The sequence below is a fragment of the Bos indicus genome, chromosome 9, assembly GCF_029378745.1.
Source record: "Bos indicus isolate NIAB-ARS_2022 breed Sahiwal x Tharparkar chromosome 9, NIAB-ARS_B.indTharparkar_mat_pri_1.0, whole genome shotgun sequence".
Classification (NCBI taxonomy): Eukaryota; Metazoa; Chordata; class Mammalia; order Artiodactyla; family Bovidae; genus Bos; species Bos indicus.
In genome coordinates, this window is record NC_091768.1 from 42783658 (window position 1) to 42797451 (window position 13794).

General features: G+C 39.0%; 1 protein-coding gene across 2 annotated transcripts in view; it reads right to left on the reverse strand.

Annotated features, from left to right (window-relative positions):
• Nucleotides 1-13794, reverse strand: part of SOBP (sine oculis binding protein homolog) — a 166093-nt gene that overhangs the window by 117651 nt on the left and 34648 nt on the right. For both annotated transcript variants that reach the window (XM_070796005.1, XM_070796004.1), the window contains exon 4: nt 4398-4549. In XM_070796005.1, the coding sequence (XP_070652106.1) occupies nt 4398-4549 (152 nt within the window). The remainder of the gene's footprint in view (nt 1-4397; nt 4550-13794) is intronic.

A 13794-nucleotide genomic window follows, 5' to 3' on the forward strand; every position in this document is an offset into this window, starting at 1 on the left:
CCTAAGCTTCAGGCAACTGGGACATTAATTACAGGTAATTTAATGTCCTTCCCTAAACCTTCATGAATGATAGCCATTTTGCAAATTAAATCTTGCAGGTGTTTAAATGAAAAAAAGTAGACAGGTTAATCACTAGATTAACAAGGCAATTGTTACACATTTCTTCTGCACTACTAGGTTCTATAGTGAGGTCTGAAACTGAGAATCTTCCCCAGGATATATTCAAGTTTAATAAACAGCCCAATAGTCTAAACAAAATGTAACTCCAAATACTATGATGATACATGCTGTGTATCCAGCAATATAGCTTGAAAGTAAAGGAAATGCTTATTATACAATATTCTCCTCACTGAATATTTGTTATTATTACCATGATTGTTATGAAGATCTTATTGATATCATCTGCAAATGTTGTTTCTGTCTATATAACCTTTTTATTTTTAATTCATCTTTATCTCTTATCTACATAGATATTTCCCACTATAGTCTGTGGAAGAACAGCAATGTTGTGATACTGAAGACGTATTTCCATCTATTCTTATCTCAAATTACAGAACAATTAGAACAAAAAGCAAAACTTCGGTGCTATTAGGAATTTGTGTCTATTACTAAAGTATCAGTGAGACCCCTATAAATTTGGTATCTGAACAAGGAAAGAAAACCTCCTTACGTTGCCTGTGTTAGCCTTTTGTCTTGAATTTTGATTTCTTGCTTGATTTGTAGACATCAGTTTAGACAACAGGATATTTCCCATGCAGAAGGAAAAAGATCAAACACAGGATATTTGGAAAAGACTACTATTTGTGGTCTTGTTTGTTACTCTTGTTTTAAGTGGGATAATGGTTACAAGGCATCACTCCCTTAGGAAAGAATATTTTTAAGTGTCTGTTATTGTGCAAAGTAAAACTGGTATTAGTTGGACTAAACACTTCAGCATCTCTTACAAAACCACTAAGGAGTATACGACTTTCCAACTCCTAGGGAAAACACTAGGCTAGAAATGTTCTCAAGTTCTTCTCTACTTGTGGCCTCAAGAAGGGGCTGGGAAAAGAATGAGCTATTAGTTCCCTGAAAAGTCTGCAGTGCATCAAGTAATGAGATTGACATCCCATTGTTCGGCTGATGCCCACAGACTACAAAAGTATTTGTCTTACCCATTGTTTCAAACATTTTGGAGTCAGCAGTCGAGCCTGTTGGGGATAAGGATTCTATGAAATATGATTATGAATCAACACCATACACTTCCTAGAGCCAACATCCTGAAATGTGTAAGCTGGTAGTTGGGCTCCTTAAATGAATACAGCTGTGACTCACAGTTCTAGCAGAAGCATTCCGAAGAAAGCCTACATACTTACAGCAATCCAAATTACTCTTCAAATTGAATTTTAAGTTGGTTTAAAATTATAACCTACATGCCACAAAGGGTTAACTTGGCTTCCTTCCATCCCCTCTTACTTCACAGCACCAGGGTTTGGAAGAGAGGGATGTGTCATTCTTAACCTATTCCATCAAACAAACACAGAGACCCCAGCAGAAAGGAGGTTTGAGAAGCAAATGAAATTTAAAGAGCCAATTTTCAGCGGGCCTTCATTCTGAGAGTTGGGCTATTTTTGTCCTTGTTTTTTAGCAGAAAATCAGTTCCTGCCTTTATACCCAAGCATTTGTGAAGAGGATGGCAGGGGAAGCACAGGCACAGCTGTCCAATTTACATTCACAAATGCAGGTGTTGCTCAGACACAAAACAGAGGTCAGCTGAATACTGCTCCTAATTAGCTACCTTTTCTACCAGGATTTTTCTTTGTAAAGTTATGCATGCAATTTGGGTTCAACTTAGAGACCATTTTTAGATCCCAGCATGCTATCTACCAAGAAGTGGGCTGTCATTATAAAGCACAATTTACAACATAGTTAATTTTACATGTTTTTTTAGATTCTACATTATACCTAAGGCAAAATTCTGTTCTGCATACACATTATTCACTCTGTTTTCCATCCACTTCTCAGTATTTAAAAGTGTAGAATTTAGCCAGAAAATCTTTTATGTAGGAATGGGAGGAATTCTGCCCTCTAAGATTAAGCAGTCCACAATCTTAATAATGAGGACTAAAGACTTTGTTAAATGATACAAGAACAGAAGTAGCTATTTGCTATTGTCTTCAGTGAGGAACACCCTGGGGCTTAGTACAGCAGTTCTTAGAAATGGCAGGATGGAGACTGGTATCTAATACAATCCATTAGGAAACCCAAGCCCTAAATGAAATGACCACAAAATCCTATCAGTTAACAGAAATGCAGCAGCTGTACATGTTTATTGTAATACAATAGGATATTGTTGCAGAGATAACACTCTTGAAATTAAAAAAAAAAAAGAATCTAGCAAGCGATGTGACCAGTTTATTTCTCTATCTGAAAAACGACACCGTCTAGTGGGGCAGAGGTTTGGAATACATAAATAAGCATGAAGATTGCAGAAATGACAGGTATTGTATGTACACTAATGGGCTGGGGGGGGGGTCAGCCCTCAAAGTCACTGGCTAAACGTCAAGTCACTGCCGCTCCCAGGTTTTACAGGATATTCAAAGAACTACCCCAATAACTACTTGCAGGAAGTGAAGAGTAATGGTCTTTCTCCCTTTGCTGATTTTACCTACTAAGTATTCCAAATACTCTTATCTTGGCTCCCAGTTATCCATTTTTCAAAACTGTATGCTATGGAATTTTAAATTCAGTTTGACCTTAAACTTTATAATTATAAATATGTATATCTTATATATATGATATGTATTATATGGACTTTTTTTTCATATTGAATCAGATACCTTTTATCAAAGGCTTAAAAAGTTGGATCACTGTGCAAAGTGCAACATGTATTACCAGGATTGTGACAAATTTATCTTGCCTGATTTTATTCACTACAGGCAGTCCATCAAGATTCAGACCCATAACCCTTTGGAATAATAGAAAGACAAAACCCCTGTTCTATAGCCATCTTCTGGGATGGAATGCAAAGTATTTTGTTGTGGTAAGTACGGCTTTGAAGATGAAAGCTCTGGGCCCACTCTTGTGATTGTTACCCCAGTGCTCAGCATTCAAAACGGGAGCCTCAGGGTCTCAGAGATCATTTTAATCCCCAAATATTAAAACAAAACGTGTCTCCCATGCGTTGTTCCAACCACCCTCCTCTAAAGCCTCACCAGCCCCTCCCGTGAGGCCCCTCCCAGGGGAAAGTGAACTGTTGACTGTCCCAAAAGAATTCCAATTTCCTTACTTGTCTCCCTGTTCCAGTGAAGATTATGAGACTAATTCTTAGAGACTGCTACTAAAATTCCACCTCGCTGAATTCTGCAGCCTAATTCTTTTGGCATTATGCTTTTTGGCCGAATGATGTGACCCAAATTTGAAGGAGATAATTTGCTGCAACAGTGCTTCTTGCAATGCAGTGAGCCCCAAATTAGCATTTCAGGATTGCAAATATCAGACTTAAAAAAACAGTAACTGTTTGCTTCAAAGAAGGACAGATTTTGACATTGTTTAATGGAAATGCTTAGCAAAATGTGGACGATTTTATGAATTAAGGAAGATTTGCAGATCAATGGAAAATCAAGAACTAGCAATTGACTTCAATTATTAGTGGCAGAATGCAATAGCGGTTCTTAAAAGATCAGGAAATTAACTGAGTGTGTATGTTGATTGTAAAAACATCATGCATTCCACTTCCCATCAATGGTGGCTAACGCTATTCTAAAAGGACACTTTCAGATCTGAGATGTCTTAAGGCAAAACAAAAAAAGAAACCATAACCATGGCTGTTCCTGTGTTCACCCACCATGCTTCTCACAAACACTTCGCTGTGTGAGCTAGGTTGGTTCCTATATTCATTATTTCATCTTCTCTCAATATCAATCAATTTTAATGTAAGGTGTCAAGAAAAACTTGACTTTTTCCTGATTAGAATTTGTGGGTCGGATTTTGGAAAGAGCCAGAGCAACATTCACCTTGCAAACAAGTATAAAGCTGAGCGGACTAAAAGCTTTCTGGCCACGCTTCTGTGGCTAGTTTTTCAGCCTCGACAGGAAATTCCTACCACTTCTCTTTCACAGACCCTCGTCTAGTACTCTACCGCCAGAGAGACTGTCACTTAGGGTACCACTGCGTCTTCATCAGATTCATTCACCCTCTCAGAATTCAAACACCAAGACAAGAGAAATTGAAGGACAGGTTACACATTAGAAGGGGGCTCTTTAATCCAGAAGGTTAAGTATGACAGAGAAAGAGAACAGACAAAACAGAAAGAATCAAAGTACGGGGTGCGCAGTGAATTCAGCTAGAAGCTAAGAGGCGCATGCGCACGGGGCGGTGAGGCCTGCATGGGCCGCCTCTCTCTACGGTGCTCTTACCTTATTTCTCTTGAAGTAGGCTCGTCGGCAGGCGGCAAAGCACTTCTCGCTGCAGAAGCTTTTCACCTCACTTCCCATACTCAGGGAATAGCGCTTGATTCCCACTTTCTGGCACCAGGCACACATTATTTGTACATTTGACACATCATCTTCTATAATAAAAGTATAAGAAAAATGTTCATATCAGAAGCAAACATCCCTTCAAACTTAGACACACCCTGAACCTCAGAGAATTACTTGAGGTCTGATCTTAATTTCAGTACCTCACCACTTTCTGACCTAGGAAAATAGGCAGCTCTTGGTGGAAAGACTTACTGCTTTTCTCTCTCTCGTTTTTCTTTCTTTTTTTGGTTGGCTCCTATGTTTCCAAAAGACATCATTTATTTAAAAACCAAAGCATGACTGCAGAGCCACGAGGGTTCCCAGGGCTTCTTGTCCTGGTACAAATGCTTATTCTGCCTAGTTAAACCAGGCTCTGTACTAATGAAGCTTGGAAAGTGACTCCTTTCTTCAAGGGTACTGCTGACAGCCTACAAGATCCATATTGAGTGGGTTGCCCAGTGCTAACCTACAAAAGTGATGTCCCCATGTGAATTGGGACAGTCAGGAGCCAGGCTCAATCTTGCTGTGTTCCCAATTACTGTTACGTGAAAGGGGGTGTTGTTGACTCTTGCAATATAACGATTTCCAGGTGATATAGGGTCAGTCAAAGAAAGGAAAGGTGTGAGTGGCCAGGTTCTCCGGAAGGAAGGCAGTATCCCAGCTCACTCAGCAGTCTGCTATGAGACAGCCTTCCCTCACGGCTATCCTTGGGGAGGCGCAGGACTGATTCAAATTCCCCTCCAGGTGATGTGGTTCATGGTCCTTGGATGGAGGATTGGTAATGGGGGGTGTCAGCCATGAGGCCTGAGGTCACTCAGCTGCCCAGATCATTCTCAGCCACTGGTGGTCCTAGTAGCTTCTGTAGAACCTGCTACCCATGTCGTGGGAACACTTAGATTAATGTTAGGTGGTAGACAGATATTTTCAATATTTTAACTACTGTATTTCTTGTCCTTTGTAAGAGAAAAAAAACAAATTTAACTGGCACAACAAGCTCAGAATATCACAAATATTATTGCTTAAGACAAACAAAGGCTTTTAAAGTGAGTCACTTAATAAAATATATTTTGAGTAAATCATAGTGCAGGTGATAAGATGCTGTAACAAAATGTGATGGTGATACTCAAATGACTGGAGTCAGGGAAACACTGGGGTATTTACACAGAAAATAGGAGACGATTTCTTAGTGGAAATCTAAGGAATATTTCCTTGCTACCTCCTAGGGGGTTCTCACTGTATCTTACGTTTCCATGGTCATCCCAATTGACCGTGTGTGTGTGTGTGTATGACTGATTGCCACTATTAGCCATACGTCTTCCTCCTTTATGGATTTTTTTTGTACTAACCAAACTCATGCTCCAGACATGGGTGGCAATCATAAAATCCCCAACAAGCTTTGGTATAGTGTTGTCTGATTTCCGAATAAAATCCCCCAAAGACTAATTGCTAAGCAAGGCCTGGTTCATGAGTTGTTGACATATTCATGGTTCATAGAGCCTGTCATGCAATCATTCCATTTCCAGTGGAAAAGATTTGGTTTGAGGCAGTATGGTCATCAGCCTGCAAAATTAGAAGCAAACTAATTTGTAGTGCAGTGATATGGCTTCCCCCCCCCACCCCCTGCCAAGTGTCATCACTCAGAACTCTGGATAGCATTTTGTTTACCTTAATGGAATAAGTATTGGCATTTTAATGATCATTTTTATTTCACAAATTACATGTTGTAATTGATTGTTAATTATCAAATGAGACACTATAAAAAAAGAACCTCTGATGTTAATCAAACATTTTTGATAAAATAACTTCCTTTAAATGGAGTCATAACATGAATTCAAATGTCATGCAATGACTATTTAATAATGTATTCTATTCAAAGAAAGCTTTATTTATATTTTGTATGATTACTAATATGGCACCTGTCTACAGATGTTTTACATGGTATGAAAAATTAACAAGACTCTATAATTTACCTTAGAGTATGGTGTTTTAAAATTAGATTAGAAAGAGTATATGTAGAAAATAATCATCTATCATTACTAAACTAACTAGCACTAATAGTTTCTATTTTTCCAGTTAGCTACTTTAAAATCTTAAATTCCTGAAAAAAAGATGATACAGCAGAATTCTCACAAATGATCCACTGGCAAAAAGCTTGATTCTGGTGAAATAAGGGAAAAAAGATTTTACGGGGGAAATTATTTGGCCTCAAAATTCAATGAGGAGACCCCACTTCCTCGGGAGCCACTTTAGAACATGCATTAGGTTTCCCCTTGCGGTTTCTTCCTTTAAATAGTCTGATTTGGAGGGATGTGGGGGAAGTAAGTGTTTTAGTCCTAGATCTTTAACTATCATAGGCTAAAAGCAAGATGACAGAGGGTAAAGAGCAAAGCTATAAGAAGGCTGGGCAGCTGGCCTGAATCCTGGCCTGACCTGAAGGAATGATGCCCAAGGCAAAAAGGCCACTCACAGGTCTGTCTCATATTTACTCCATCATCACCACACAGTCCTACTTGTCTTTTTTAAAGGAGAGGCAAGGATAGTTTTTTACAATAGAGCTAACAAATAAAAAGTATAATTTTAAAGCAAATTATTTTTATAAATAATTTGTACTACAAAGTAACGATAGAGAAAATGAGACAAAAGAAATTGTGCACTTTTGTATCTGGCAGTTGGAAAACTCTTAGAATGGTACTTAGCATCTGTCTTGTTAAATAATTCAGTATTCTCTTCCGTTTTTCATAAAATTGTGTTTCATAAAGGCAAACTCTTTGGAAAACTGCCATCAGATATCTCCTGTTCTGTCACCAAACTGTTATCAACAGCTAATGCTCCAAAGAAGAGTCAGATAAAGGGATTATTCCAAAAGTTCAAGAAAACATTTTCAGATATCTCAGATGTTCTAGTCTTAATAAAAGTCATTTTTATTAATATATTTAAGAAATAAGAAAGAACTTTGGTTATTAAAATTGTCAGCTAAAACTTAGCTGAAAATTCTGCCACCAGACATGAGATGGTACCCCATCTTAAACAGCATGTCCTTACCCCTAGAAAATGAGCTTTTCTTAAGTGCTTAAAGCCAAAATGTATGTGTGCATGCTAAGTCGCTTCAGTCATGTTTGACTCTTTGTGACTCTGTGGATTGTAGCCCACCAGACACCTCTGACCATGGGATTCTCTAGGCAAGAATACTGGAGTGGGTTGCCATGCCCTCCTCTAGGGAATCTTCCCGACCCAGGGATTGAACCCAGGTCTCCTGAGTCTCCTGCATTGGCAGGTGGGTTCTTTAACCAGTAGCATCACCTGGGAAACATTAAAGCCAAAAGAATTGGTTTATTTTAACAATCACATCTTTTTCTAAAAATCTGAAACCCAGGAATTGTGTGCATGCTTTACATTGGCAAAAGAGAACGCCCCAGCCCTTTAGTCTTTTGAACCTTATCTGCTTTAAAATTTTTTAATTTTAAAAATATTTCTTCAAACTAGGAAAACCTGATCTCTTATATCTAGGCTAAAATCTGGGTCATTAGAGACAAGATTAGCCCCCCAAAAATTCTTGTAACAGATTTTTCCTTTATAGCCATTATTAGCCTGTGTATTTTTCATAATGAACAATGCAGCAACAAATGCAAAATACTTACAGCTTTAAATCACATTCCCATAGTGAATAGTTTATATAACATGATAAATTCTTCATATGATAATATCATATAAATATGCATCAGTCCAAACCGGCATGTTTCAATTAATCATGAAAAGTTTGTACCACCTCTTTAGGATTTAATTAAGCAAAATGTTTAGGGCATATTCTTTCCAATCTAATGTTCAAAGAGCTATAGAACATTATTCTACTTTATATCCCAGAAGGAGAAATCTAAATTAATTACTCTGAGATAAAATCAAAATTGTATTTATTTATCACAAGGCAGAGAAGTATGAAGTCAAGCATTTCTGGAATGCCTTGCTGAAGTTGAAAAATTACTTATCTGGGGACTTAAAAATAAGGATGGCCTTGGTCAATGCCATTCTAGAGGCATTTTAATTGGTTATGAACATGCATACTAGCTTACCTGACCAGAGCACAAAGCAAATCAGGAGGGCCTTAATGGACTCCAAGTGATTCACCACCCTTTTGTAACTTTCATGGGAATCTAAGACTGAGAAAACAAATCTAAAAGTATCTGCTGGTGCTGTTTCCCTCCTCCAACAGTTCCTAGAATGCATATGTCCAGATAATCATTTCAAGACTTGAATTATGTTTGAAACAAGCTGGAAGACAGCTTGAAGTGATTCTTGCGTGTTTTCCACACTATGAAACGAAAGCACAGGTAACATTCAAACTATTTGCTGGAGAAGTTACACTTAAGAACAGAATAAATACATGGCCTGGAAAGCAGGCAAGAAACTAAGATTAAAGTTTGCTTTCTTTGAAGCCCTTCTTGGAATAACTGAATTTCAAGAACCTTAAGGCAATCTAATTTAAAAGTCTCTAGAGTCCTACAGAAGCTCCTGTACAATTCCTTGTGTTCTAGAAATAAACATAAGGGAGACCAAGAGAAAATCTGGACCACTGAACCAAAAGGAAGATAATTATGGCTAGTAGGTGCCAGGCACAGTGCAAAGTTCTTTAAATCCATCATTTAATCTTAATCACAGCTACCACCCCCCAGGCAGGTAGGTACCAACAGTATCCCCATTATGCAGATGTGGAAAGTGAGGTTTAGAAGCCAAGTAGTTTGCTCCAAATCATACAGTCATTACACACCAAAGCCAAGATGAAAACTGGGGCATCTGACTCCAGGGCCCAAGCTCTTGATTACTACACCTTAGAGACCACAGTCTTTCTAAATGGGTGAGATTATACACCATCCACACAGACAACCTTGCAAGAAAAAGACTAAAAGCTGTCACAGATTCTGCTACTTGCACAGCACACTGCTCCATAACACTGCTGCTGCTAAGTCACTTCAGTCGTGTCCGACTCTGTGCGACCCCATAGGCGGCAGGCCACCAGGCTCCCCCGTCCCTGGGATTCTCCAGGCAAGAACACTGGAGTGGGTTGCCATTTCCTTCTCCAATGCATGAAAGTGAAAAGTGAAAGTGAAGTCGCTCAGTCGTGTCCAACTCTTCTCGACCCCATGGACTGCAGCCCACCAGGCTCCTCCGTCCATGGGATTCTCCAGGCAAGAGTACTGGAGTGGGGTGCCATTGCCCTCTCCATAACACACTAATAGACAAAACGGAATCAGAAAGGTCAAAATGTCTTTGAGGAGGCAGCTGAAGTGTTAATCAGTATTTGTTGGTCGATTTTAAGAAACAAGTTAAAGGCCCACAGTGCAAGCCTATGCTTCTTTATGACTATGCGACTTGGATTTGCTGCAAACATTCTGTCTGCACCCTCAAGGGCCACTTGAACATTAAATGATGAGACAGAACCAATATACTTGGGTCTCACGAAGCAGTCATTCTACTCATAGGCAAGCAATACTTTTCTCAGCTTTTTCTTTTGTAAGGAGGGGGATCAGGAGTAGGACATGGATAAGACTGACTTTCCATGTGGGTGAAGTAGGGAACCGCTTATACATGTGTAACTTTGAAGATTCCAATAAGAATATTCTAGCTTCAAAAATTATCCTTACCTACTCACAGAAGTCCAATTCTACCATTATGGAGTAATTTCCTGGGCTAAATATTTCTTATATTCCATTAAAACATGAATTCCCTGAAAGCAGTAAGGCTCAATACATATTTATCTATAATGATTTATGCTTTAAAATGAGTGATTCTTTCGGAAGAACAAGTTTTCACAGAGAATGGAGAGAAGAGCTAAGAAGAGAGCTCCATGAGAAAAAAGGAGGGCAGAGATGGGAGAAGCTAAGGGCACAAGAAGCCTCTGCTCACTACTTGGCTAATGTTTAGCCCTGGGCATAGAGGTAGAGCTAGCTGAGGACCAAGAAGTGAAGGCAGAGTGGCCAAAGCCTACTGTCTGATCATACTGCAGCATAATGTCAAATATTTTCAGAATGACTGTTAGATGTGAATTTAAAGCACAGGAGAAGCTGAAGGAGGTGGGAAGAATGGCATATAGCTAGGGATCTCCAGAAAAGAAAAGCAACAGGCAGATCCACTTATTACAGCTCAAGGGGGTGACTGTTTTTAAGCAAATGAGGTAACAGATACCTACTCCTTTGCAAACTTAAGTCGCTATTATTTGAAAGACAGTATGATAAAGTGTGGAGAGAGGGAGACAGAGAACACAGGTGAAAGTACTAATACTGCCCCTTCCAGTTGTGTGACATGGGCAAGTCACTCAAGGAATAGTAATACCCACCTTAACTCTAGCTGCGGTGAGGATCAAATGAGAGAAAGTAGGCACATTCCCCATGTAAATGAGACTTCCTTAAAATTACTGCAATTAGAGCCATAAGCTGGAGAATCCCATGAGCAGAGGAGCCTGGCGGGCTACAGTCCATGAGGTTGCAGGGAGTTGGACATGACTGAGTGACTAAGCACAGCACAGCACAGCACAGCGCCATAAGAAAAGGGTAGGTGACGGCTGTATGCAGTCTGGGAGTCCCAGTGAGTAGGTACCAGCCCCTTCTATCACATCCTTCCCACCCAGTGGATGATATCTATAGACCCAATATCTCTGAATACAAAGAACAACCCAGTAATTGGTTAAATTTCATTAACTCAGACTATTTAAGAATAAAGCCATTTAATAAAAGCTTCACTTACACTTATTCTTTTTAAAAATTAGTTAAATTAATAGTTGACAAGGTGTTGCCAAATATATCACTGTACTGCTAGATATTCTGTAATTAATAGATGGGAATTATTTGTAATTATTACATCAACTATCCATACATGGGTGGATCTTTCTACACACTTGAGAAGTTTGCTCTTTTAAAAAGTATATAGTAACAACTGAAAATGTCTGCCACCTTGGTAACTGAACTATTAAAAATTGCCAAAGAATAGAGTCTGAATTAATAAAATTTTATTGCACTTAATTCTCATTAAAAGGAGAGATGCAATTAAATGATAGTGGTTCCATACAGTTATGATTTTTTATAGTACCTAAAATAACCCCCATTTTTCTTTTGGAAGTAGAATTATCTGAAGTGATTTCAAGATTTAAAATAGTCCACATCCCTTCAAATAGGGTAGCTATTGTTTAGTCGCTAAGTAGTGTCCACCTCTTTTGCAACCCTATGATCTTGTAGACTGCCAGGCTCCTCTGTCCATGGGATTTCCAGGCAGGAATCCTGGCGTGGGTTGCCATTTCCTTCTGCAGGAGATCTTCCCAACCCTGAGATCGAACCCATGTCTCCTGCATTGGCAGACGGTTTCTTTACCACTGAGTCACCTTGGAAGCCCGAATATAGTACTTAACTCCAAAATAAAATTTAAATTGCTATACATAAACTAAAATTTGGTTCCAGTATATAAAAGGAAGGGCTTTTCTGGTGTGGAAGGGCCCTTCTGGACTGCTGTGGTACAGTCCATAGGGTCACAAAGAGCTGGACACAACTGAAGCAACTTAGCACACACACATATAAAAGGAATGAGCATATTATACAAATTATATAATATGTATACAAAGCATTATATACATATTATACAGAATGACAGGAAAAAGATGGAATCATAGAAGCATATATGATAACAGATATAAAGAGCTAGCCAATGGGAATGTGCCGTATGACTCAGGGAACTCAGACTGGGGGTCTGTAATAACCTAGAGGGTTAGGAACAGGTGGGAGGTAGGAGGGAGATTCAAGAGGGAGGGGACATATGTACACCTATGGTTAATTCATGTTGATGTATGATAGAAATCAAACCAATATTGTAAAGCATTCAACTGATTAAAAATAAATAAATATTAACAAGAACTACACAAAAGATTTTTTAAGTTTGCTAAAATATGTACAAAGTACAAAAAGTTAAAAACTAATAAAATTAATTTTAAATTTTCTAATGGAACTTTTCTAGCTAATTTAGAATTACTTATATATATATTTATGGGGATATATATATGACACATAAACATACATATTTGTCAAAGATACGGCTCCAGAATGAATTAAACACTTACATCCAGGTGCAGGTCCCTGCACTAGGTTACTGGTCAAGAATGCTGAGTTGAACAGGACATGACCCTGCTCCCAAGAGAACAGACCCAAGAAGTCTGTGCCTCATAGTCTAAAACAGGAGAATGTGGGAAGAGAGGGTTCAGAAGCCTGTTAAAGCCCAGAGAACACAGCTTGTGAGTTGGGCCTTGAAGAGGGAGAAAGTTCAAGAGAAGGAGGCACAGGACAGAGGACCAGCAGCAGCCAGGGACTGGCAGACATGCTCAAGGACTGGGAGAAGCCCTGCGGTCTTCTCCTCAGTTTCCACAACTGTACGAAGGGAAAAGTCAGAGATGAGACTGGGACCGCTGGGGCCTGCATGAAGGGTCCCTTAAATATCATCTTGCTCTGGGGTGGAAGGGGCTCCTCCTCATTCCACAGGTAATAAGGAGCTCCCAAATGTTTCTTAAAGGACATGACAGGATCAGAGATGTGCTGAGGAATTCAGAAAGGCTGGACTCTCGTTCCACATCTTAGAAATAGGCAACAGGAGAGCAGGCACCACAACTCGTTCACCTCTGTGTGTTCAGCAACTAGTACATGTCAATGCTGAGAGTATGTTGAGTGAATGCATAAAAGCATGGATGGACGGATGGATGGATGCAGAGGAAAGGAGATGAAGTTCTGAACCTATACAGTAACAGTACAAATGAAAAGGATAGACTTAAGAGACTTCAACAATCACAAAAATGTAGGAATGTAACTCACCCAAATTCAGAGAATTCATCTCCCTATGTCTCTAATCAAAGCATATCAGGATGGGGAACACATGTGTACCTGTGGCGGATTCATTTTGATATTTGGCAAAACTAATACAATTATGTAAAGTTTAAAAATAAAATAAAAAAAAAAAGCATATCAGAGGAAAAGTCCAAAGAGTTCTTTGTGAAAACTGACTCTGTAGTCAAATTCAAAGTGAATTTGCTTTACTTCCAGTGTCCCTTCCTTACTCATTTTCCCAACATTTGAAGAAAGAAAGTATTAAGAGGAGAGATCCCATAAAGTCCCAAAGTAGTCATTCCCTCTTGCATACCATACTAAACTTGAATTCTTTAACAAGACGCTACTGAGTATACGTGCCTGCAGCAGCTTAACATTAAGTTAAATACTTTCACTGATTAGCCAGTGAAGGGACGTCTTCTAAGTCTCTTCGAAAACCTCACCTT